This window comes from Zootermopsis nevadensis, unplaced genomic scaffold, assembly GCF_977971745.1.
Source record: "Zootermopsis nevadensis isolate Lab colony 2312 unplaced genomic scaffold, Znev_1.0 Znev_ptg000021l, whole genome shotgun sequence".
Classification (NCBI taxonomy): Eukaryota; Metazoa; Arthropoda; class Insecta; order Blattodea; family Termopsidae; genus Zootermopsis; species Zootermopsis nevadensis.
The window spans coordinates 21399065-21426107 of record NW_028259153.1 but is presented as its reverse complement, the minus strand read 5'-3'; the positions used below and the strand labels follow the sequence as shown (position 1 = coordinate 21426107).

At 40.8% G+C, this 27043-nt stretch overlaps 1 protein-coding gene and 1 long non-coding RNA gene across 3 annotated transcripts in view; both read left to right on the top strand.

The window, feature by feature from the left end:
• rhea (Talin_middle and talin-RS domain-containing protein rhea) overlaps positions 1-17743 on the top strand; it is a 39992-nt gene extending 22249 nt beyond the window's left edge. For both annotated transcript variants that reach the window (XM_087352705.1, XM_087352706.1), the window contains 26 exons: positions 20-247; positions 695-958; positions 1082-1281; positions 1661-1793; positions 1881-2005; positions 2087-2255; positions 2340-2479; positions 2740-2930; positions 3016-3275; positions 3357-3519; positions 4049-4370; positions 5022-5256; positions 5761-5931; positions 6282-6548; positions 6934-7203; positions 7606-7834; positions 7971-8095; positions 8178-8303; positions 11952-12068; positions 12463-12648; positions 12916-13132; positions 13436-13560; positions 14485-14615; positions 15065-15305; positions 15473-15762; positions 15900-17743. In XM_087352705.1, the coding sequence (XP_087208831.1) occupies positions 20-247; positions 695-958; positions 1082-1281; positions 1661-1793; positions 1881-2005; positions 2087-2255; positions 2340-2479; positions 2740-2930; positions 3016-3275; positions 3357-3519; positions 4049-4370; positions 5022-5256; positions 5761-5931; positions 6282-6548; positions 6934-7203; positions 7606-7834; positions 7971-8095; positions 8178-8303; positions 11952-12068; positions 12463-12648; positions 12916-13132; positions 13436-13560; positions 14485-14615; positions 15065-15305; positions 15473-15762; positions 15900-16365 (5391 nt within the window). In that variant the 3' untranslated portion in view covers positions 16366-17743. The remainder of the gene's footprint in view (positions 1-19; positions 248-694; positions 959-1081; positions 1282-1660; positions 1794-1880; positions 2006-2086; positions 2256-2339; positions 2480-2739; positions 2931-3015; positions 3276-3356; positions 3520-4048; positions 4371-5021; positions 5257-5760; positions 5932-6281; positions 6549-6933; positions 7204-7605; positions 7835-7970; positions 8096-8177; positions 8304-11951; positions 12069-12462; positions 12649-12915; positions 13133-13435; positions 13561-14484; positions 14616-15064; positions 15306-15472; positions 15763-15899) is intronic.
• Positions 17744-17879: 136 nt separating this feature from the next.
• The window catches only part of LOC147873238 (uncharacterized), a 68362-nt gene continuing 59198 nt past the window's right edge, over positions 17880-27043 (top strand). Inside the window, exons 1-2 of the long non-coding RNA XR_015536165.1 lie at positions 17880-19385; positions 20000-20026. This is a non-coding gene — a long non-coding RNA (uncharacterized LOC147873238). The remainder of the gene's footprint in view (positions 19386-19999; positions 20027-27043) is intronic.

Sequence of the window (27043 nt, the reverse complement as noted above, 5' to 3'; positions counted from 1 at the left end):
TAACTGAACTTGTTGGCAGGCAGCAGCCAAGAACGCAGCCAGTACAGCAACGCAATGTATTGCAGCGGCTCAGGGGGCGGCACATCATAATACTAACAAGTCCTCACAGGAGGAGCTAATGGGTGACTGCAAGACCATGGCAGATAACATCCCAAGGCTCGTGGAAGGCGTCAAGGGTACGCTTTCCAACCCCGAGAACCCAGCAACTCAGCTGAACCTCATCAATGCTTCTGAGCAGTTCTTACAGGTATGCGATCAGCCCAGCAAAGAACACGTTTTGTTATGCAGAACGTAGGGGCAGTTACTGAAAGTGTCATGTTGATGTGTCTTCGCTCTTCTGATCTAGGTTTCTGTGTGGAACAGTTGGTAATTTGACCATTGGCTGTTGATGTGTAGCAGTGAAGGTTGTGGTAGTTGAAGAGGGAAAAAATGTGGTATTCATTTCGTGTCTCTGTGAAATATGTGAACAGTGTACTCGATGCTAACTACTACCATATTTTACTTTTTTGTTTTGTCATTATTCCTTGGTAAGTAAAAACCAAGACATCAGAAATTGATGTGCACGTTTCATTAAAAACTTGGAAATCTCATTGATTTTTGAGTGTGTTGAAACAGAACTTTAAAAAATGTGTTTTGTTTTGAAGGATTAGGAAGTATGACTTTCACTAAACGTACGATTCGTTATATCGTGCAGCCTGGTGCCAGAGTGGTTCAGTCAGCTCGTGCGGTGTTACCAACTGTCTCAGACCAGTCATCTGCACTCCAGTTGAATACAAGTTCGCAGCAGTTGGGGGCAGCACTTGATGACTTGCGTACTGCCCTTAACCGTGCGCGTGGAGTTTGCACTGGTTTGGAACTTGACTCGGCTTCTGAACTGATCCGCAGCCTGCAAGTTGAACTAGAAGCTTTCCAGAGGTCTGCTGAGAGGGCAGAGCTCAGGCCTTTACCAGGAGAAACGGTTAGTGTGGTAATGAGAGATAAGGCGACACCATTTCAGATTCACTTGCCTTAGACGTACAATTAACATTTTACGTGAGTTTAAAACCTGTGTTGTTTCAACAGTAAGATGGATGTGTTTCAGGCCGAGTCAGCTGCTTTGCAGCTGGGTAGCACGTCTAAGAACGTGGGCTTTGCAATGGCTCAGCTGTTGAGTGCTGCAGCACAGGGCAATGAGAACTACACAGGTATCGCTGCAAGGAACACGTCGTCTGCTCTCCGAGACCTTACCATATCAGTGCGAGGTGTGGCTGCGACAACAAAGAACCGTGATACACAGACAAAGTGAGTTCTGTACATTTGAAGAAGAAAGAGCTTGTGTTTTCTGTATCGCTTTGGCGTTTGACAGATATGTATCTTATGGAGTCATAAATTTAACCATTTTCTTATTATGAGTAGCATTTACAAATCCCAGCAGTATTAAGTGTGACGTTTCTTAGGACCAGAGAAACTGATCACTCTGCGCGTCATACAAAATTTTTTATCGTGCAGCAATTTGCTGTTGATGCTCCATAACTGTCGGCCAGCAGCAGAATTCCTGGAAGTGAACGTGTTAATGTGATAAGCCTAATATGAATCTTAGAAAGTGGCAATTGATAACATTACACAAAAGTTTGGTGTGGTCAGAACAATGTTTTCACCTGCCTAAGTTGTTGTGTTGCAGGATTATCTCCAGCGCAGATGATGTCATGGAGCGGTCACTCCGCCTCATTGAGGAGGCAAGGCAAGCACTTCAGAATCCTGAGGGACAGAGCAATGCACAGAACCTTGCACAGGTTGCCAAAGATGTGTCTCAGGTAAGATGGATGGATAGGTGGCTGGACCGATCGATGAGATAGATGACTGTCGTGACTTACGTGTTACTTTTCTTCCTTGAACATTAGGCTCTGAATAAGTGTGTGGGCTGTCTCCCAGGACAAATGGATGTAGATGAGGCAATTCACACCATTACAGACGCATCACAGATCCTTGACCTAGGGGAGTTCCCTCACAGCAACAAGTCATATGGGTGAGTTATATCGCAATGAACGCGTTTCTTGCAGTTGGAAGTCCTCGCAAGCACGTCATTATAATAACGATTTTGTTACAGACAACTGCAGCAGGAGCTCAATTCTGCGGCTGCAAACCTTAACGACGCGTCGGCAGATGTCGTGTCATCCGTATGCAGCCCGACGCAGCTGGCTACGTCATCGCGCACGTTTGGCACAGCTTTTGGAGATTTGCTGGGCGTGAGCATGGAAATGGCTGGACAAACGAGGGTAATTATTTGCATTGATGATGATGTAACTTGAATGTGTGTGGTAAGCAAATGGTTAACCGTATGAATGTGGTTGATGTTGTAGGATAAGGAAGTACAGGGACAAATGGTTGTGTCCTTGAAGAATGTTTCCTTGGTATCCTCGAAGCTGCTAGTGACCGCAAAGTCTGTGGCTGCTAATCCATCAGCACCAAATGCCAAGAACCAGCTTGCTGCAGCAGCCAGGTGAGAGGAAGCATGTCAACATGTCAACAGATGGAGTAAGAAGTCCTGTTTGTTTCCACAGATTAGGCATCTTAATGCTTGTGCCAGGTTAAAAGTTCTTTTTCCTGTTGTCTGCTTTGTCTCAGTCGTTGTCTGTGTGTGGTGAAGTTCATGTAACTTAATAAATAAATGAAGGGGCGTAAATTTCTGTATTTTTTAACGAATCAATTATTGTTGCGTTATACAAGGAGAGATAATTGAAACATGCCTGGTAATTTCAGGATGGTGACTGAAAGTATCAACTACCTGATTGACGTCTGCACGTCAGCTGCCCCAGGACAGAAGGAGTGTGACAACGCAATACGCAAGATCCAGTCCATGAGACCCCTGCTAGAGAACCCCACAGAGCCACATAATGACTCCTCGTACTTTGAGTGTCTGGACACTGTTATGGAGAAATCAAAGAGTCTGGGTGAGTCCATGTCTCATTTATGACCGCATACACGCTCTGTAAAGTTAAAAAAAGTTTGATAAATGTGAAATTATATGATTTCCAGGGGATGGCATGACAGGCATTGCGAATCATGCCAAGAAGTCGGAACATGAGCAGTTTGGTGAGGCAGTGAAGGATGTTTCAAATTCAATCTGTGGCCTGGTTGAAGCTGCGGCACAGGCTGCCTATTTGGTAGGAGTGTCAGAACCGTCCAGTGTTGCTGGGCGTCCAGGACTTGTGGACCAGGCGCAGTTCGCACGTGCTGCCCAATCCATCCAGACAGCCTGCCAACACCTGACCAACCCAACAACCAATCAGCAACAGGTACGATGATAGTGTTGTATGATGTGATTGTCTTTTGTAGTCTGTTCAGTATTCGTTGACTGTGATTGTAATGTTTCGCAGGTGCTGTCAGCTGCAACGGTGATTGCCAAGCATACAAGTTCACTTTGCAATGCGTGCCGTATGGCATCTTCTAAGACAACAAATCCTGTTGCAAAGCGACATTTTGTCCAGTCTGCCAAAGATGTGGCCAATTCAACTGCAAACCTTGTGAAAGAGATTAAGGGTGAGTGCTAATTATGCATTTCATTTACATATTTTAATGCCATGGTGTTCCCTAGAGTCGTAATCTTAATTGCTGTTATCGTAAAGGCTCCATTCTGAACCAGTTGAGTCCAATTTGCATTTTCATTTATAGCCTATTGCTTTAAGAGCCATTCTGATATGACCCTGTGATCCACAGATTGTTATCCCAAGTGGTATTTTCCCATAAGTTTTCTCACCCAAAATTTTGTAATGTCTTGGTTCTCGCTGTGCATGCTACATGCCCCAGTTAATTTATCTTTCTTGACTTAAAACACCCTTTACAATATTTGACGTAGATCATTACTTAAACACTTTCGTCTACTCTGTTTCAGTTTTAACTGTCGTACCGACACTCATCACTTTGTTCTATAACACCCACTTTTTTCCCCTCTTCAAGTTTGTTTTTGTTTTATGTGGGTCAGTGGTTTGAAACCATGTCTATTTTAAGTTGCAAACTAACGTGTTGGATTTTTATGATGCGATGTGAATGTTTGTTTCATTTTTGACAGCCCTGGATCAGGATTATAGTGAGCACAACCGTGAAAGCTGTGCTGCCGCAACAAAACCGTTGTTGGATGCAGTGGACAGCCTGTGCACATTTGCAGGTTCACCAGAGTTTTCCAGTCAACCTGCCAAAATCAGCGTAGGTGCACGTGCTGCTCAGGAACCGATCCTATCATCTGGTCGTGCCATAATAGATGGTTCCTGCTCCATGGTTCGCGCTGCCAAATCATTGGCTGTCAGTCCTAGGGACCCTCCCACTTGGCAACTCTTAGCCAATCACAGCAAGAGTGTATCTGACTCAATTAAGAAGCTTGTTACATCAATCAGGTGAGTTTTTTTCTCCTAGTCTAAATTGTTGGCTAGACGGAAAGTTTTGTGTCTATGTTTCGTGTCTCTTAATGTTAGTTGAAATGATTGAGATTGACAGGGGCTTGCACAATTTTTAACCACAAAATAAATAGAAAAATATTGAAATAATTAGAATTGTAGTCAGTAAGACTGTTACAGTGTACAAGAAACTGGAAAGAAAATTATAAAAAAATATGTTTTAATGTGGCCCCCCACCCCACACACCAAAATAAATAAGTCTTTTTACGATGTTTCCACTTGATGTGGTTTGTCTAAGATCCAAGCCTTGCTCTAGGGTGGGCTGTTTCTTGAAACCAGGTTAAAACTAATAAATAAAACCATGCAGAGGAAGATTGGTTAGATTTATTATTTTGAAGAATAGTAGTATTTGTTTCGTATATTTGTTTATTCCCTGGTATTAGCATGGAATCATGTCAAGGAATGATTTCCAGTTTGATTCCTGATTGCTACTGAAATTTCTGCGGTAGTTCTTGAATTTTGTGAACTTGGAGATCGAAATATTTGTATTTGAAGATTGTCATCTTTATCAATGTGATAAGCTAAAGTATGAGACTGTAATAAGCAGAAATTGCAGATCCATTACTAGATCTGATGGTATTTAATTGCCAGGGACAAGGCCCCAGGACAGAAGGAATGTGATGACGCCATAGAAAAGCTTAGTGCCCGTATCCGGGATCTGGACCAGACGTCGCTGGCAGCCGTGTCTCAGAGTCTGCCTCAACGACGTGACAACACACTCCAGGGGTTCACTGACCAAATGGAAAGCTCAGCGAATGAAATTGCAGAGAAGCTGGAGCCTGTTCGATCTGCCGCCAAATACGAGGCTGAGAACATCGGTCATGCCGTGAGTCAGCGGCTTTACTTGTCGGCGTTGGTCTTCTCGGTTGTAACACCATGTGGTCTGCCCTTAAGACAGAGGCAGTATGATTCTCCAAAACACTATTCTAGTATCTACTTACAATTTCACATGGCATTATAACCTAGAAATCCAACATTGACATGAGAACTTAAAATCTCATATAGCTCCCTTCTTCGAAAGAATAATCTGAGATCTTCCACACAGATTCGCTTTTTATTCAGTGACGAGGTTTTTTTTTTACTGTTCTAAGAGTTGTGCAGGTTGTTTCATGAAGAAAATATGATCTTCCACATTTGTCAGTGTCCCATAACTTGGTGTGTTGTGTTTTTATTCTGAGAAAGTGATATTTCTTCCATTTGTGTTGCCATCACACGTTAGCAAACATAGCGAGCGGAGGGAGCACATTAGTTGATCATGACACATAACTTGAAAGCCAAAGTGATGCTTGATGTTTATTTTGGCGTACATGTCTGTGATGTAAATGTACAGGTGAACCAAATGGTACTGTATTTTGAACCACTGGTGGCTGGTGCAATTGGTGCTGCCTCCAACATGGTGCACTCGAAGCAGCAGATGGTGCTACTCGACCAGACAAAGACAGTGGCCGAATGTGCCTTGCAGTTGATGTATGCAACCAAGGAAGGAGGAGGCAATCCCAAGGTGAGTTGCACGCGCTCAGTCAGTCGTAGACGTATTTCTGACTTATAAGTTGCTAAATGTCACAGTCATGCAGTTGGCGCTTCTGCTTTGTGTTAATAAGGTATCTGGTTTTAATCTTGGCAAGGTTGGTCTGGCTGAGATTTGTCGTGAGAAAACAATACTTTCACATAGGCCAGAATCACTTATTTCCAAATGATTTTACACAAACTTGGCCTTCCTTACATTCCAGTCCACATGACGCATTTGAGACTGCGGTACAAAGGGACTGTTTCAGCCCACCGTTCACTCACTTTAGTCAGTGTATCATGTGGAGTGCAGTGATTCTAATTCAAATTTATCCGCATTTCTAGGCAGTAAACATCCATCCTGATATTGACGAGTCTGTGGATGCGACACGGGACTCGCTCCAGGATATGGGCAAGACGCTGGAACACCTCGCAACACAAGCCGGTGTGGTGACGGGCATTATGGACTCCATCACTCGTGCGATGACACGTGTCACTGAGAGCAGTCACCGTCACTCTACGTACTCTGAGACCGGCGAGTTTAGCTTTGTGGATTACCAGACGCGGATGGTTACTGCGGCCAAAGAGGTGGCCAGGATTGCGCAGGAAATGGTGAGTCGGAGACAAAACTTGGTCCAGCTGTCTGCCTTATAAGACTGTATCTTGAAGACAAAGTGATCTTTACTTCTCGGCCTGTATTACTGTGGGAAATTGGTGTTCCTTTGAGTTAGAACATGAATGTAAAGAAAGGTGTCGAAGGGAATGTCATGACATGAGAGTGGGATGCAGTAATGTGCTTCTGTTATATGCTTTGAAAACTGGAATTGTAATGCCAGTTTCCAGAGAACTATTGGGGCAAGTTTAGTCATAAATTCGGAAGTAATGAAGATGGTTTCAGTTCGCTGTATAATGATTGTTTGTTGGAAACATCATTTCACCCAATGTTGAGAGTGATGAACCTGATACTGAGCTTTAAATAGACAAACTGTGTCCCTAGGTAGCGAAATCTGCAACTGATGTGGCACGTCTTGGAGCCCTTGGTGCTGATCTGTCTCGCCAATATGGACAGCTGGCTGCAGATGCCACTGGCGCAGCTGCGGCTACTTCCAATGCGGATGTGTCATCGCGCATACGTTCAGGTGTTCAGGAGCTGGGTCGTGCGTGTCTGGAGTTGGTGAAGGCAGGTGGTGCCTGTCAGATGGCGCCACAAGGTGATACATTTGCGCAGAGAGATGTTGCTGACGGTGCGCGACACGTCTCAGAGAAGGTGAGTGCTTGTATTATGGTTCTTTGGCAAGATGTTATCCATTGTGTGTTCTTTAAAAATTTAAGGAAAATCTGAAATTATAAAATTTACTGTTCCAGAGACTGGCTCCGTCTTCAGACTAGAGTGTGAGACACTTGTTCTGTTGGATTCAGTAGACCAAGTTATTTATGATCTGGAATGACTTGATATATCAGATCCAGCAGAGAAGTGTCTGCCTCATTTTTGCCTGTAGAGTGGAAGATCTGTTCTTTAGAATGTAGAGATTTTAGGTATTAAAAAAAAGACCATTACCAAAGACATTAAGAGAAGAAGAAGAAGAAATGTGTATGTTGATCATGGCTGTTCAAAGTAATATTCCGACTCATAAAGCTCTGGAATTGTCATGTTCTGTTTTGTGTTTAGGTTTCGCAGGTGCTGGCAGCCCTTCAGGCTGGCTCTCGGGGCACGCAGGCTTGTATCAACGCAGCAAGCACCGTATCAGGTATAATTGGCGATCTTGATACAACCATCATGTTCGCTACTGCCGGCACACTGCACGCGGAGAACGAAGACGAGTCATTTGCTGACCATCGAGAAAACATCCTGAAGACAGCCAAGGCCTTGGTGGAGGACACGAAGACACTGGTTGCAGGTACGGTGTTACTAATTTGTGTTTGTGGTTAAAATTATATGTTGTCTGTAACATGATTGATTGTAAGAAAAGTATGTTGAAGTTAATGGGAAATTAGGTGTGAATACAGCGCTTATCTGTCATGAACAATTTGTAGGGGCTGCATCCTCACAGGAGCAACTAGCTGTTGCCGCGCAGAATGCCGTGTCAACCATCGTGCAACTGGCCGAGGTTGTCAAGTTCGGAGCTGCATCCCTAGGCTCAAATAACCCTGAAGCTCAGGTTAGCTGTGTTCTTGTTTGAACACGTGCGCATATACAAATAAAATTGAATGTGAATAATGTTAACCCCACTGGCTCAACAGGTGATGCTGATCAACGCTGTAAAGGACGTGGCGTCCGCTCTGGGAGATCTGATTCAGGCAACAAAAGCTGCTTCTGGCAAGAGTATCAACGATCCGTCCATGAACCACCTCAAAGACTCTGCCAAGGTATGCAACCGTAACAACATATCTGCATGGTGACAGGAAACGTTTGTGATAACAGGGGAAACTTGTTGATTTTTAAAATGGATGCTTGTGTCTCATTATCTGAGTAGGCCATGCAAAAAACAGGTGCCTTGATACGCGTTTTGACGTATGAGATCGTGGATGAGTAACGTTCCAGTATTTTGGAATCTTCTAATGCTTGCAGTAGAAGTCGTAGCCAGCTCACCAGTCCTTCTGGAATGAAGGAGTTTCATTCATCAGAGACACAAACTAAGACGATTCTTCATAAATTTTCTATTGCTTCAAGGTAATTTTCTACCTAGCAGTACCGAGAACTTTGTGTTGGTCCTCGTGGTTTGCCCAGATCAGATTTTCGATCGGCAAAAATGCTGCAACAAAGTATTTTGTCTGTAGAATGTTGGTTGTTTCATATATTTTGTGGCTACATTGATATAAAAAAATAAAGCTGTCCCATTATATGCCATGTAGGCGCATGGGGAGGAGGAGACATAGCACCTACTCATTCTTAACCTCGGCTGTAGATGGGGATGAGCGGTTAATGTCACACACCAGCCGTGCTTTATCCCCAGGAAAGACCCTGGTACTCGTTTGAGGCTGGGCGGGCCTCAGAACCAGTACGGAAGCAGAGGCTAGAGGAAAAATCCTCTGCCCCCATTTGGGGATTGAACCCCTGTCGTCTGGTCCGTAGTCTGCCACTAGACTGACTGAGCTACGCGGCTAACGGCTACATTCGTATAAAATTTTTAATTCGGAAGGTTTCATACATTTAGTAACTTGTGATTGTTAGAAGGTTTGTATTAGGGAATTAATTTATTTTGATATATTGCAATAATCGCCGTAATAAGGGCAGGGGCCGATAAGGGTTCTGGACACTGAAGTATGGACTGAAACATGGAAGGGTGGCATGTGAAGTAGGGGCTGGAGCATGACAGAACTCACTAGCATGGTGTTGTGTGATACACGAAGGACCCACACACATAACAGTGATTTGAACTATTTCTCCAGTAAGTGCACCTCTCCTTCTCCTTTTATAAGGTGTATCTGGATTAGCATATGTAGTAGGAGCTCTGCCCCTGTTCAATCTGCTCACCAACCACACCAAGGGGCTCCCATCCTTCCCTTAGCTATTTTTCGTACTTCCCCTTGTTCCCCCCCCCCCCCGCCTTCAATTTTGCTCCTTTTTTCCCCTCTCCCTTCTCTTCACCTCCTCGTTTTGGAGGTTTAGGGGTACAAAATAGACGTGTCAGAATGACTTTTCCATTTTGAGGCAAGAATTTAGAAAATTCCAAAGGATCAAGACAAGAACAAGATTTTTTTTCTGATATACCAATTTTTTTTACAGTATAACCGCAAATTATAAAACTAATAATTAAAGTGTAGTACGTATTCCTTTTCATTTGACCTGCCACCAGGCTGCTATAACACCACCAAGATGACAATTTGTCGATTCTGTTACCTCCGCGAGACCCAAAAGATCTTGGTTCACGATGTTACGTTTGTACTAAATTATGTTACACGATGGGAATGTTTTGTAAGTAGTTAACATTTTAACCAAAATACAGTACTCATCAGAGTTTTAAGTTAACAGTTGATTCTTCTACTTGCAATATGATTTAACCATTGTTCTCCCATTTTTAAAAGGACACGATGTTGCCACCTTGCTGGTGGATGCTTTGACTGTTTAGTGGTAAAGCATTTAATAGGAAGCAGGAAGTAAACGTACAGTTTTAATTTGGTATGACTGTTTTTTTTTTAAATCAAAATTCTGTGTTACGTTGAGTGGGTTTCAAAGCGTTGTTTTAAAGAAATTATGTTAATTTCGGGCAGTAGTTTCCTAAACTTTTGATATTACATACAGCATGTGGAAATTTGCTGATATTTTATTGGTAATACACAAGTTGTGAGGGACATCCCATATATAATATAATTTTCTCCGAGGTGAATGCCAGAATTCCGCTGATTCGTGAGGATGTGGCACAGTGCTGAATTTGTTTTGTTGCTCTGACAGGTGGAGTCGGACACAGAGCCTCCTGATTGGCTTGTGTCTGACCAGGAGGAGGAGTTGATTCGTCTGCTCAGCGTGGAGAACCTCCACCAGTCAGAACCCACCACCGACATCATTCAATTGCTTGTTGCTTAGACATGTCGTTACTATGTGTTGTGTGAAACCCACAGTGCATTTATTTCACTTCATTTTCTTGCTTAAAATTCAGGTTTTGGTTTTTAATATGACTTTGCAATCTAAATTCGATATTATTAATATTTTATATATACTTTTGTATCTATTCCTGTTTGCGTTTGGTCAATAAATGAGCTTCATGCAACATGATGGGTTGTAAAGAAAGTTGTATGTAGCGAGGTATGTACAGACTTGTTTGTGTGAGTAGTGCACTAACACAACAGTGAGGCATGCATGGCATGTTGTTAACAGTTGTTTTGTTGTTAGAAAAGTGACACACAAACATCCATGCCTGAGGTCGGTTGGGATAGCTGGACAGTATCTGTGCTCCATCTGAATGAAACGTGTGCAGTTTTTGTTAACATTTGTTTCATATCCAAAAAAAAATTTATGTGCTCTCTGGAATTTGTCGTTTGACATAAAAAGTGGTGCTGTAATTTTCATAACAATTTTTCTAGGCATAAAATTTAATAAAGGTAAATAAACTCAAGTAAGAAAATACTATGCTCTAAAAAAAATAGAGTAAGGAACTGTTTTAAAGTTTGGAAGGATTGTCTCAGTATGCAAACCACAAATCAAAGAATTTGTGCATCCAACATATCATTTCCTGGTAATGGAAGCAGAGTCATCGTCTAGAACACTGTAATTTTAATTTTTATTCCACAGTGATATGGCTCGTAGTCACAGAAAATATATTTGAATCACATTTGTGTGAAGGGTTGAGGTGTTGTAAAAAGCGACATTCTTGTTCGACTCTGAAAGGGAGAGTAAAGTATTGCTGCTCTGCTACGTGCCGTGGAGGTGCTTGGGAGGAGAGGAGGTGTAGCGTCTACTTGTTCTTGACATTGGCACTTGTTGGGGCTAAGTGCTTAGTGCCATGCACCAGCTGCGCTTTACTCCTGAGGAAAGACCCCTAGTACCCATTGCACTGGAGGCTGGGTGGACCCCAGAGCTAGTCTCTGGATACAGATGCTAGAAGGAGGAGAAAGTGTACTTATTTTATTACAGTTTAATTGTCTGTGTTGGAAAGGATGAAAGTGGTGCTATTGTGGAGGGACTGAGTAAAGCCAGATAAAACTTGAGTTGAGGTGGAAATATTAACACTTTGTTTTGTTTTGTAATGTTGAAGCCCCCCACTAACAATGTTTTTGCTTGGAAAAATTGCATGTGAAAGGGGTGCCAACCATTGCAGATTGTTTGGAATTGTGTAGTTATGCAAAATCAACAGTGAAGGTTAATAATGTTGCATTCTGCTGAAATAGTACTTTGTTTCTCATATATGTGAGCTGTGTCCACGTCCCATTATTTTGATTTGTGTTGTTGGTAAACTGTTGCACATCACATGTTCAACAATACAATATATATTTTTTTGTTATGCTGCAGAAGGTTGGCATCTTTGCTTGAGGCTTATTTGTTATATTTTTTTGATGAACGTGTGTTCATTTGCATAGGTGATGGTAACCAACGTGACTTCCCTGCTCAAGACCGTCAAAGCCGTGGAAGATGAACACACACGTGGGACACGTGCTCTCGAGTCTACCATTGAGGCCATCGCGCAAGAGATTCGAGTGAGTTAGAAACTTCTGTACTGAACAAAACATTTGTATTTTGTCTTCTTGTAACCCATAGACACACCGTTTGATTTTTTCTCAATACCTGCATGAAATCAGAAGAAATGCGGCAGAATTATTACAAAACTTCTCTGTAGATGTGTGTCTGTATGAACAGGAAAACAGTCTGAAATTTTCATGTTTGGAGTTTTGATTGCTGAAGTGAAGAATGTGTGAAACTTTCCCACATATTTTATCTCTTGGTGTGGCGCTCAGGTGCAGGCTTGTTCTCAAACTTCAAAACAGCTGTAATAATACAGTAAAATTTCTAGACAGGAAGAGTGTCCAAGTCTTCTGCCTGATGTGCGCTTACAAGGAACACTTTACTGATATTTTATTGTGTGTGTTGCAGGCACTGCATTCTCCAGAGCATCAGAAGAGTCGTGCTACACCAGAGGAACTGGTTCGTTGCACCAAGTCGATCACTGTAGCCACTGCGAAGGCAGTCGCAGCTGGCAATAGCTGCAAGCAGGATGACATAATTGTCGCTGCTAACGTGGGGCGGAAGGCAATATCCGACATGCTTACAATATGCAAGGTGCTCCACCCTAAATTTTAAAATAGTTGTTGACTGGCACAGAAATTAAGACTGTGGTGTCAGTCGTGAGACATGCTCTAAAGAGCGGCATATTAAATAGTTCAAAATACATTGCACAGACTGTCTTATATCTAGATGGCTATTTTTGTTCAGAATGCAGTGACATGGTGATAATATTGTTTTTTTAAAAAGAGGAATTTCATTTTTATAATTTAAATTACAAAAATGTCTTTAATGGTGACTTGACTCTGTTGTTGCGCGTTGCAGGGAACAGCCAATTCAGCAGACAGCGAGGAGTTGCGCAAACGAACGCTACAGGCTGGACACGATGTGGCTGTTCAGTACCGTGAACTGCTTCAGACCGTCTTGCACATTCAGAGCCGTCCAGGCGGTGCTGCAGATGCCAAGCAAAGTCTGCCGCCCATCTCACGCCGCATAGCTCAGTGTGTCACGGAATTGGTGACATCTGCTGAGTTGCTAAAAGGTATTGCATGTTGCCATCGTACTGCCTAACATTGCAGCCGAATGGTATTTGCGAGCTTGTGGGTTTGAATCTTGACCCAAAGACTGGTTATCGTGACAGGTATCTTGTGTTTTTCCTCAGGCATAAGTGCCTTAAATTGGGCCATGACCACTTTCATTCATATCCTTTTCAGTTCTTTGTTATTAATCCTATCATTTGACGGTTGAAAATGTATCATCTGGGCGGTTCTACAGACATTCTCTCACCCCTTTCGCAGTAATAAAAGAGAAAAATACACGAAATTGTTACCTTTATTTGTTGTAGGAACAGACTGGGTGGACCCGGATGACCCAACTGTTATTGCAGAAAATGAATTGCTGGGTGCTGCGGCTTCTATTGATGCCGCTGCAAAGAAGTTGGCAAGCCTGCGCCCAAGGAGATCTATTCAGGTGAGCTTCGTGGAGCCTTCGGTAAGATAAGAGAATGGGTGTCAAGACTGCGTGTTTGAAGTTCTGGCCCCTGTGAGATATGTTTGATATTCTTGGTTGTTTATGTAAATATCACCCAGGAATCAAACATATTATTACAGTGACCAGTAGCAGCTGCAGGCACACGTTTAGCCGAGTCCCAAGGTATGTATGTCAGATGAGATACTAAAGTTAAGTTTGTCATATTTGCTGTTAATCTTTCATCTGTTGGTGAAAGAGTCGGTAACCTTTGTGCTAGCCAGTGTTTGCTCAGTTAACAGAATTTTTATATAATGAAATATTGCATCCCTACACACACAGATGATTTGATTTTATTTCCCCCTCCCCCCCCCCCCCCCCATTTAACCTTTTCATGGTTCAGTTTTCTTACATAACTGATTCTCCGTCCTTGTATTACAAGTGAACGTGGCCTTTAAAAACTTGACAGAATTTTTTACATAAGTAGGTGACTGAGGGCAAGCTGTTTCCACTCCGCCTAAAGAAAGTATTTTTATTTTTGGTTTATTTAATAATTCTGTCAGTAGCTCTGATTATCATATCCCATGATAACTGATTAATACATATGAATTGGAAAGGAGGCAGAAGGGATGAGTCGTGGCCTATTGAAAGGTACTATTCTGACATTTGCCTTTAGGGATTGAATAAAACCAACGAAATCTCAGTAAGGATAGGCAGTCTGTAGGCCGGGATTTGATCGTGGGACCTCCTGAATACAAGGCAGGAATGCTAGCCTCTCGGCCATGACACATCAAAGAATGAGCGTACACCGTGGCATGTTTATACGTAGTCAGTATAAATTGTGCATACTGAAAAGGGGATGCGCAATGAAATAGTGCGGGCACTCCGTATGAAAGTTGTAATACAAGTTTGTGTTTCTGTTGGTAGGAGGCTGATGAGAGCCTCAATTTTGACGAGATGATCTTGGAGGCTGCCAAATCCATCGCCGCTGCAAATTCTGCACTTGTAAAGGCTGCATCTGCCGCACAGCGAGAACTCATTGACCAGGGCAAGGTAAGGTGATCGAAGGAGACGCGTCTTTTCTCTCGGCGTCGAGGGATAATATGGCACAAAGCGTGAAGACAGATGTTTATATGAAATGTTCGATTTTTTCCGATTTTTCATTGGGGACATCTGCAAACTAATGCTGCCTTAATTATATTACAATGCAAATAGAACATTAAATAATGATAAATCCTAAATTGAGGAACATTTACTGGTGATTTCACTACATGGATCGTGGGTCTACGTTGGTCCTTCATCCGTCATTGATTTATGCACTAACGACGACAAATATTATTTTAACTTTTATCCTCCTGTCCCTAAAGTAATTTTTTCCTATGATGTTTTCTCAGCCAAAATGTTTCTTTCAATTTCCCTAGTATTGACCAAAATTCATATCATTCATAAAATTTATTAAATAAATAAATAATTGCACGAACGTGTACTTTATTTTCACGCAGGTAAGCAGACGCCCCCTGACCAGTTCTGATGACGGACAGTGGTCAGAAGGCCTAATCTCAGCAGCACGTCTGGTAGCAGCTGCAACACACAGCCTGGTGGAATCTGCTAACTCACTGGTACAGGGGATGGCATCAGAGGAGAAGCTCATCTCCAGTGCAAAGCAGGTTGCATCTTCCACTGCACAATTGCTTGTAGCGTGCAAGGTGAAGGCCGACCCTGATGCAGACAGCACTAAGCGTCTACAGGTACGTAGCTTCCTGTGTGTGTGCGCCTAACCATTGTCCCTTAAGTGAACAAATTTAGTCATTTTCTACTGGACTGCAAGGTGCTACGTCCCAGAACACGGTCATTCTCATTTAAATGTAGCTGCAAGGGTAGGTTGCATGTGATTTGAGTCGTCTGCTTTGTTAAGGCTGCCGGCAATGCCGTGAAGCGCGCCACTGACAATTTGGTGAGAGCGGCGCAGCAGGCGATCCAGCAAGAGGAAGAACGTAGTTTGGTGCTGAACCGACGCATGGTCGGGGGCATCGCACAAGAGATCAATGCACGCACCGAAGTTCTGCGCATTGAACGTCAGCTGGAGGAGGCGCGTGGGCGACTCACTGCGATCCGACAGGCCAAGTACAAGAAGGGCGGTGATACCAGCGCGTCAGATACGGAGCCAGACGGATATGGCAGTGGATATGAGTCATTTACCACAAGGTACGTTAACATTTTCTCGCAGAATTTTTATTATTCTGATTTTAAGTTATACATTTTTGCGTGATACTTAAGTAAATGCGAATTTTAGAGCTGTAGATAATCAGTTTATTAATTAGAATTTTTTACGTTGGTGACAGGTATGAGACAAAATCATATGATAACAGCCTGACCCCAAAACATTCTGCCAATACATCACTGGTGTACACTTCCAACATGAGCCCGAACGGCAATGTGCAGGGTCTCTCGTCACCAGAGAAATTGCTGTCTAGCATCACGAAAGTGGAACACGCGTACAACAATATACAAGGGATGCTGGACGAGGCTGGTGACGGTACTAGAAAGATGTCTCCGAATATCAAGCCAGTCGCTAGGAAGGTTTTGACACAAGAAGTGCCCCCCAGCACTGGCCAGACGTACTCGACTGTCACGACAAACAACTACTCCGAGTCGGTCAACAATTTTGCCTCTTCTGGCGGTGACGAGAGCACAACCCTGGAACAACGCATGCTGAAACAACACACCTCGCAACGCACCACGGAGAAACGCACCGTTACCATGACGACACACTCGCAGCTCAAGTCATACCGTTTGAATGAGAGTTAGGTGTCGCCGATTCTTGCACGGCTGAGCTGTCCTTAATCTTAGATATATTGTTAGTTGCTTGGAGTTACTAAAATCAAAAAGTGCACTTGAGAAATTGGCTGGAGATGCACTTGAGTGCCATCCATTGTTAATATAGGGTAACATTTCTGGTGCTATACATACTAATAGGTTTGGATATTATTTTTTTTTTTTCCCCTGACGTTTTTATCGTGCATTTAGAGGGTTATAATCGTCATAACATCCAACTGGAATGTTGTAAGTGCAGAAGTTCATATCATCTAACTGATAATTAATTTTAACGAGTAAATTTATCATTTACCTCGTAACTTTATGATTTAAATTTAAGAAGCAACATATCAATTTTTACCCCTGCTTTATTTACGCAACAGTAAAGTTGGTAGTTTAGTTGTTACCCAGATCTCTGATTCTGCATGTCTTTTACTTATTTTTCAGAGTTATGTTCTTAGTGTACCCATTGTGGTACGCTAGCGTTTATGTTGGCCGTGCCATGCTAAATATATACTGGAAGGTATCGACTTATGTGACCGTGACTAGGTCTGAGAATGCGGTAGGTTGAAAGGAAAATGCGCCGCTGTTGGTGCCCCACCATGTCTGCCGGTTTTGACAGAGCTCCGTAAAGGTATAAGCACTCCCGAGTCTCTTCGGCGTGAATCCGATCGCCGGTGCCTGGATGCACCTCCAGATGTCCTGGTATGAGTCCTGTAATGAATCTTCAATATTAACTTTCTCGTATTTTCTTGCGGAGAGAATAATGTGCATTGTAAAAGCAAATTTGATTTTTCGATATGTATATGAATTTTTGGGTATCGCCCGCCTGCGTCCAAAATAATATAAAAATTTAAATAAAATTGAAAAGTTGTTTTGTTTGACCTCTGTTCTTGAGGAAATAGCATACCGAAGGTGCCAAAATCCGCTGGATAAGTATAAGCAGGTTCTGTATTGGCAAGGGTTGACCACATTACTGTTTTGTTAGTGTGGTCTCTATGAGCACGTGAATCAAATGTTTTGTTGACGAGTACTGTTTTATACATGAAAGGCAATCACATATATTTTCAGAATGATATAAACACATCTGTAGCCAGAAGTCGCAGCTGCGGCTTGATGATGCAATCTCTCGTATATCATTTTCTTACAAAAAAGGCGTGACCGAATAATGCGGCACTGAACACGAGGAAGGTTTATTGTTCTTGAACTAATTTCGTGTAGCGCGACTCGGGTTACAGATGGTGTTGCTGTGCCTTTGGATGAGATACCACATAGGAAGTGATATATGTATTTGTAGCTGGGATTGTTATAACTTTGTGATTAATTTAGATGTTTTATTTGTGTATTTGATAATATATTACTCTAACTAAAATTTTCCATGTGTAATCCTCCAACTTCCCATCAATCTGTAGTGTATATTTTTTTACAGGGGTGTTCGCATAACAACATTCATTTGGCAAATTTATTAAGTGAGTTTGGTGTTAGGTGGATCCACTTCCAGGTTGAAACAAATGGACCTGAATCATGCAGTACAAGAAGACTGTTCTGGTTTGCTCTTATTTAAACGCAGGATTTAATAATAAACAGCTCACAGAATGCACATATTTAAAGAGACTGGTCATTCCACCTCAAACTGGGAAGTTGAAAATTAAGCAAATAATAAACTGTGACTTCCAAAATTCGTGATGTTTCTGAGATCGTAGACAGGCATATTTAATATTTTGCAATTGGGGGAGGCTAGGCTCACATCTCTCTTGTTCTATATATGTTTGTCAACCCAGTCTTTTCAAGAGGGCAGTTGCAAACAGTTTCACATGTTAATCTGCGATTAATGTAACAAAATTATTTATTTATTTTATTAGTTGCTTAAAATTGAATATTTTATTTACATGATAACTATTTCTATTATAATGATTTATTATATTTGTGGTTTAATCCAAAACTGAGTAGTGCAAGACTAGTGTCATATAGAATTACAAAGATGTATGCTGATAGTACATAACATGGGTGGCCTTTAGTCTGAAAACTCTGGTATCTGTGTCAGTTTCCACCCCACATCAACTGATGGTAACTTTAATGTCATGTTGTCTATTTGACATGGTATAGTCGTACCGTTCAAACACGAGTTATTTGAAATTGGCGCTCTTTGTCACGGTTGCTACATTTTGTTATCGATTAACGGTAAAAGATCGATATCATGACGTACTTCCCTTTGCTTAACATGACGAAAATATGACATTTTTCATTTTCTTCTCTTCTCTTTTGATTAGATTCAAATAAGAAAGCAAAATTCCAATGAAAGTTGCTTGAGAAATAGTTATTTAAGCATATTAATCCCAGAAAACATAAGCACTATTTTGACTCACGCATGTTCTCATCATTGCGGGCGTTCTAAACTATCTTTCCGTGTAAATCTTTGTACGTAAAGAGGTGACATTTGTCAATGTGCTTTAGTTTGCAGTTTGCACAAGTCCTTAGATTCTCAGTATTTAGAATGTTTTAAAACAGTGAATGAAATGTTTGTCATAGTTTTGTGAGCTTGAATATATACGTGAACTAATTGCGTATCTGAATCACGATGATCGTGTAATTAATCCGGGGTCAAGTTTCCTTACACCAGTGCTTTCCAAACTGCTTTGACGTCCACATTTTTTATGACGAAACAAAACACAGTTCAAATAAAAACTAGATAAAAGATGTTTTAAATTTTAATAATATTCTTCGCTGTAGTAAAGTTGATAATATCGAATAATTTACCATATTTCCCATTGTACATTCATGACAGCACATAGAATGTGATAAGTCAGGTTCTATCTTAAGATTTTAGTTTTTGCTTCATAAGATTAAAGCTAGGCGAATCTAGCAGGCAAGAAGCATCTAGATAGATCTCTAGTAATCAATAAAAACAGGATTTAAGTTTTAATGGTGCCTAAGCACCACTTCACGAAGCCTCATGCAGTTGTGGACAGGACGATCTACCCATTCTTAAACTCTGCACTAGATGAAGGATGGTGGTTAGTCTTATGCTTCTGTTATTACATCTGTGCATTAGCTAACTTAATAAAAACAATGTTTTTCTGTTAGGGGCTACAGCTTTTAATATATGCAAAGCCTAAATTTAATGACAGGTCAGAGTGGATTAGGTTAGGTTAGGTTAAAACATTTAATAACCATAATTATACTTAATGTTCATCAACAAATTTACTTGGTCACTGTATACTTCCCTTTTGTTTTGATCTTTAATATATAAACTGTGGGTAGTGAATGAAATTTCCCTAATAATGGGTCAGTAAGCATCAATGAGATTTAAGTAATTTTCCATCAGAGTAGCAGCGCAAAATTTCATAAGCCAGCCATGTTTGTACTAGCTTCTGTAAGAGCCAGAAGTCCCTTTAGATGCATATCTGTGTCTTATAAGTTCAATAGAATGTTTTTAATTTTATGTTTTTTGGTTACTGGTAGTAATTAAATCCACAGAACTAGTAATTAATTTGTAAGGCCAAAACTTCTTCAGGGCATAGTTTGGAAAGCACTTTTTGAGACTAATTAAAATGGTGATAGTGTTGAGGATAACGAACCGTGTTACTGGATCATCAAAATGTGTTAAAGTGTTGAATTTGTGATACAGGACACACACCTCATCGCAGGATACCAGGTAATGACAAAATTTATTTTTATTTATCTAAAATGATGTTTGATTCCTGTTAACACAAGTTTATTTGAATAACCATGTATTTTTCTTGTTATATTTCTTGTTCGTTAAAATAATTGTTCTTTATGTAAAGTCTTTCTGTCTTCGGAGCATTATCTAAGTTTCCCTATAAATTTTAAAGTTCATTGTGAACTTATATTCTATGTAAAGGCATATATTATGCCTATGTTTTCACAGAATTTTGTTGTGGGCATTCTATAGGTCCTACATCAAAGAAATTCACGTGTTAGCATGGCTAACACTTTGAGAAAGAAATTGAAATATTTTCTGTCTTATTTTTGTGGTTCAGTGGCATTCATCTCGCACATTGGAACATGGCAGAATTGGTCGAACAAAGTCCATCGTTAGCCAGCTACTGCCGGCCAGGTTTATTTGTTACTTAAGGCTTATACTTACTTAAAGACAAAGTTCAAATCTGGTTTTAAATAACTTATTTTGCTACTAGTCTGTGTATTCAGGAGGCCACACCTATGGACAGCCATTATTATAAAAATAGATGTTATTCAGTACATTCAAAAATTTATATTTTCTTTAAAACATTGAAATTAATATTTCCATTGTCTTTTTAAGTGGACCTGACTTTTCTTGAGGAGGGTATAGATATTCAACTAGTTAAGAAATTTTCTGAGATGTCTGTATTTGGTTTTGTCCTCCCAGACATGGCCAAATACTGTAGCTGCGTGTCAACTCCTGAGAGACTCCGTAACACGCACACGAAGTTATTTTAATGCGAAGTTTAAACTTTCATATGATCACTGGCGAATCTGCAAGCAAGAGACCAAATAAGGAAATTGACAATGTTCTACTTTGTTGTGACACCATATAGACTTGTAGTTAGAGACCAACATTTTGGAGGAACATACTGTCTCAATCTTCAGAGCTGAATGTAGATAGAGACAACATATTTCTCTGAAATATCGGTGTCTACTTATGAGTCTACATAATGACACAAATCAGAAAAAACATTTTCATTCTCATTGCTGTGAGAATCGCAAATTATACAAATAATCAATTATCAGCAGTAATTTTTTATTAATAATTACGTTGTGATTTAATAGTTATATTTTTTTAACATAACAAGCGAAATTTAGGGCTTACAATATAATTTTAAAAAAATATTTCATTACATTTTTAAGATCCCGTAATGTGAAGTCCCAAGGAAACCGTAGAACAAAGGTTGGTACTCTCCAGATTAGTTCTGTGTTGGGGGGGAGGGGCGAAACTCTCGTCCCTGTCGTTAAGTCAACATCTACTTTACTGACTGAGCTATTTCGGCCTACAAGGAAATAATTCTGCGTAATGACTATCGATAGTTGGAACACAATCGTTTACTCTACGTTCGATAATTGTTTTCGATCTGCATCGTATATCGTTTCTGTAGAGGTAACTCATATCGACTTGTGTTTTGCAAGTAGTTCCCAAGTTGTCTCATAGAGGTAGCACGGTTTAAGACAACGTAGATTTTTTTTAAAATACAAATTATCGTTTAGATGTCCATTGTTATACTGCGTTGTTTTTTAAGTTTCGTTCGTTACAGTCAAGTGTTATAAAAATCTGGTAATTTTGTTTTCCTAGCAAGTAGTGTTGAAATGGAAGGAAGGTAACTGCCAGAAATCCGGATCGAGCACAGGTTTAAATAATTCATCTCCATGTGGCCTGCGTAGATATATTTATATTTGAAAGCGATACTGTCTGTTTAAAAGCGTCTCCATATATTCGGGTCTCGCCATTGCGTTCCATTAAAATACATTTAAAATCGTATTGTTGAAGCATTTCGTAGTTTATGCATACAGGCATAAAATTGCTTTTAGTGAATTCACTTCTGTATTTACCTGTCAAGTTTATTTCACGACTCCTAGACATTTGTGGTGTAGACTGTGCTAAGATCTGATCAGCCTACGTAATAGAGCTACGTTACAGCCAGGCACTTGATTGGAGCTAGAACGGCGTAAGAGACATTTAATACTTGCCTGTGTCCATACGAATTCTTTAAGTGCTTACACAGTTTTCGTTGGAAAGCCAGAAGGAAAGAGACAGCTCGGAATACGTAGATGAGAGGATAATATTAAAATGGGTAAGGAAGCGATCTGGAATTATCTGTCTCTATGATTCATGTATTTAAAGTTTGCCAATCAACGAAACAATGATAGATAATGAACTGTTGAGCAGGGAGTTTAACTTGAAGATTTCTGTCTTCTGGGTTGTTGCGCCGTGTAGTCTGGTCGATGTTAACCAACTTTTCAGAGGTCATACTGCCTCCGTCATCAGAGTATGAAGATTTCTGTCTTCTGGGTTGTTGCGCCGTGTAGTCTGGTCGATGTTAACCAACGTTTCAGAGGTCATACTGCCTCCGTCATCAGAGTATGAAGATTTCCGTCTTCTGGGTTGTTGCGCTGTGTAGTCTGGTCGATGTTAACCAACGTTTCAGAGGTCATACTGCCTCCGTCATCAGAGTATGAAGATTTCCGTCTTCTGGGTTGTTGCGCCGTGTAGTCTGGTCGATGTTAACCAACTTTTCAGAGGTCATACTGCCTCCGTCATCAGAGTATGAAGATTTCTGTCTTCTGGGTTGTTGCGCTGTGTAGTCTGGTCGATGTTTACCAACGTTTCAGAGGTCATACTGCCTCCATCATCAGGGCGATAAGTATGAAGATTTCTGTCTTCTGGGTTGTTGCGCTGTGTAGTCTGGTCGATGTTAACCAACGTTTCAGAGGTCATACTGCCTCCGTCATCAGGGCGATAAAATTATTTTCATACTCCCTGCTGCATAATTCCAATTTGTGGCTGTCAGTGTTTTGTCAGACCCACAGATGACCAATTACTCTTTAATATTATCCACGTGTTATAGGCCTGTATACACAGCTGATGGAAGTTTTGGATATTCAAAGCACATTTACACAATTGAAATTATTTTACCGTGGATCTCTTGTGGTTTCCAGGGGGGGAGTGCGATATGTGATAGCGTATATGCAGTTCCTACCTCGACGGCAAAGTCGCCCTGGGAGATATTTCTTGTCGTTTCTCGCCGCCTGGGCTTTTAGCGACTAGCACCGCCAGGTTTTTTTTTCCCTTTTATATATACATGACAACACCTACATGTAAAACGTTTTGTAAAACAGCGGCGTACGTTCCGTATGGCTTTACAACAGACTTATTGTTTATTTCATGTTCCTGTTTGCTTTCTCAGTTCTGTTTTGGTTAACAACTTAGAGCTTATTTCTTTGTATTCATCCGGAAATTACCGAAAGGCCTAAATCTTTGTTTTCTTATAATTTCCTAAAAAATATCTTAAAATTGACTTAGTTCCCGTAAGAGTTCTCTATATCAGTGGTATTCAACCTGGGGTACGCGAAGACATCTTAGGGGGTACGTGAAATTTAAAAAAAATTATAAGCACTGAATAATCAGTAATGTAATTTATTTAATTTATTTTAAATGTGGATTATATACTATGTATAACTTGAATTATACACCAACAACTTTGGGGGTACAAAGTTGAAGAGAAATTATATCTGGGGGTACGCGAAGACATCTTAGGGGGTACGTGAAATTTAAAAAAAATTATAAGCACTGAATAATCAGTAATGTAATTTATTTAATTGATTTTAAATGTGGATTATATACTATGTATAACTTGAATCATACACCAACAAATTTGGGGGTACAAAGTTGAAGAGAAATTATGTCTGGGGGTACGCGGACAAAAAAGGTTGAATACCACTGCTCTACATCACTACGTCCCGAAACGTTTTATTCATTTACGGCTTATTATGGACGCTGCCCCAATGAATGGTATGTAGGAAGACAAGGCTGGTTGTCTTAAATGAGAACGGTCCGAGCCCTGTATTACATGACGCATGAGAGAAACAAGAAATGTATGCAACATTTTCGTCGAAACATCTGAGGGCAGAAGACCACTTCGGAGACCTAGACTTAGATGGAAGGATGATATTAAAATTGCTCTGGGTTTGAGAGTATTGGGCGAATTCAACTGGCTGTATGTGGCTTAATGGCTAGATCTTATGAACACTTCGGATTCCATAAAAGACGTGTGTTTTCTGAATAAGGACTGTGTTCCGTTGCGTCACCGCATTCAGATTTGACACCTGACTGGAACACCCCGTGTGTTGCGTCTATATGGCACCTCTTAATCTAAAGATATAGACGCCGGTCACGCATGGTTCGGACTCCATGTATTCCATCATTACCTTTTTAAATATTAAAGCACCTAGTATTTTTCCTTGCTAGTTCCGTGGAACTGTATACTTTATTCGTCCTTATGCCAACCAGCCTTTTCTCCACTGGAGCACTTAGGGCCACATTTGAACCTGGGTCACGTATCCACTTCTAAGAGTCTACGTAATATGGTCAGTGCAACAGTGGCGCATTGCTCAAAAACACGGTCTTAAGCTGTCTAAATGCTATATCATAATAATGGAGGCACGTTAGCTTTTGAGTTGAAGATGATAGTCTGGCAGACGCTTATCAACGTTTCGGATGTCTTTGCTGCCTCTGTCATCAGGGCGATGAGTGCAGGATGCATCTCTGGAACGTCGGCAAACTTCTATCAGATTACATGGCGCTACAACCCAGAAGACAGTCGTCTTCAGAGATGTATGAACTGTAAATAAAGCGAATTTAAATTTTATCTTTGTTGAAACGCACTTTAAATGCAACATAAAAAGTATTCCAGAAAATTTCTAAGAATTGATTAGGTCTGTATTTATAATAAAGATATGTTTCTTTGGAATTTGTCGAATTTGTGTGTCAAATTCCTTTAATACAGACCGTGTTCTGGATCAGAGAGGAAGCCCCTAACGTAGGACCCAGGGCTGTCTCACACCCCTTGGGGGCGATGATAGATTGGTACGGAACAATGGTGGAATGATGATTAGGAGAGGAAAACAGAAGAACTCGCAAAAGCTACTTCGTCCAGCTGGAGTCTCACTTGAAGTTACCTAAGGCTGAAGCCAGGGGTAACGTCTGCGTGAGATAATATAACGAAGTGTCAGTAAAAGTTAATTTTTCGTCTCTCGGCTGTGTAGCCCAATACTTATTAGATTTGTCAGCAGTATAATTTGTGATTCTGCAGAGTGCTGTCAGCGGACGTACTGTTAATTAGATCTGTCAGCAGTATATACGATAAATGAATGTCATGGCAAACAAGGGAGATAAATTCTCTAAGAACGTTTTTACAAATACCGTCCAGGCCCACTACAAGTTAGAGACAAAGATGGACTGTAATCATGTACCACGCAATTGTCACCTAGCTGCATACGTATCAGATTAATTCCCTCCATTTTAATATAATTTGCTTCATGGGGAAGAATCCTTCTTGTGACGCTGATAGTAGCTAAGCTAGTCAAATAATTTCCTACATTTTATAGGACACGAAGTTTTTGCCGTGGTCACAGGAGTCCGACACTGGACCATGTCCTTAAGCCACGTCTATATGATCCCAAGGCCCATTTGAATGTACCCTTCCATCTACGTCAAGGTTTACTGAGTAACTCTTCTATCCAAGCTTTCGAAACAACATTTATACACATTTATGATATCTCTTATGCGCGCTATGTGCCCTGACTGTGTCAGTTTTCTCCAGCCTCAGCACCGCGAATTTTCATTGCCCTCGTAATACTTTTGATTGGCCTTCAGCTCTAAATTAATACCTTAACCTATCGATACAACTTCATGCATGTTGGATCGTCCCACTGCAATGATTATCACAACGCTGAAAAATGCAGACGGAACGTCCTTTATCATGTTGGCATGCTATGGCGTAAAAAAAATATAGGAAATTTATTTTGTCCAGGATTCATATAATATAAGGTATCGGATTTTGGTACGAATATTAGGTTCATATCAAATCTAAAACTTCTTGGCGATGGTGAAGAGTCAATTGAATAAAAATTTCCGGAGATAGGGATTAGCTCTATCTAGTGGGCCCAACTGTGTAGGAACCTGAAGACGGAGATAGAGTCCCATCTCCGAAACGTCGTTTTACGTTTTATATTTACTAGACGATGGATAATATCCAAGGAAATTTTTATTCAATATTAGGTTCGTTTCCCCAAAAACTGCTTGTCTTTCAAAGGACTGTAACGCAACAGAAATATGAATCTAGTAAAGATTTGCAACTCTGATTTGAAACACTTTTGATACAATTTATAATTTGAGAAATAAGCATACACGGGAAAATACTTTCTCCATTCCCAGTCTTAGATTTCTATCTGCACAAAATCAACATCAGTCCACTGACAAGTGCAGAATACCAAGGAACATCTCTACTTCCTTGTGGTACTTAAGTCTGTTTAGCTCTGTGATGATATTTGGTTGGACGAGGATGTTAGACAGTAGTTTCAATTCAAAATACTGAGTCGTCTACATCAGGCAAGATATCACGCAGCTTATGGTATCGGTTGAAAGTTTACAATTTGAAATATCACCTCTTGGTTTGGGAATATTTTTAATGTTATATACTGAGACCACACTACGACACAACACAAAGCATTTTTTAAGCCCTAAGACCCCTAGTAGCCCATATCTGTCCCACCTGCTTGATTACAAGTCTGCACTTAAACTTCTCAGTGTGAACAGCGATTTTCTCCTTAAATACATTAAAAAATGGACCGTAGAAATGGTAAAGTGTTCTCGGTTTTGCTGTATTATTAAATAGTAGCAAGATGCCGGAGTACTAATGTTAGGGGCAACGTTATGTGAGGTACACTGATAAAGCGTCGCGACGCCTTGGTTTAGAAACTTATCTAATTACTTCCTGCTGTTCGCCTGTCAGAAATTTTACGTATTTTGGCGTCTCCGCTGATGTATATTTTCATTGACGTGTTCTATATCATGAGGTTCTTTCGTGCTATATACGGCGTCGTTGGCGTTGTCGGGACAAATGGCGTCGCGTCTCTCTTTGTCAGTTTTCTGTCTTCCTGTTGAAGAAAATCACGAGGG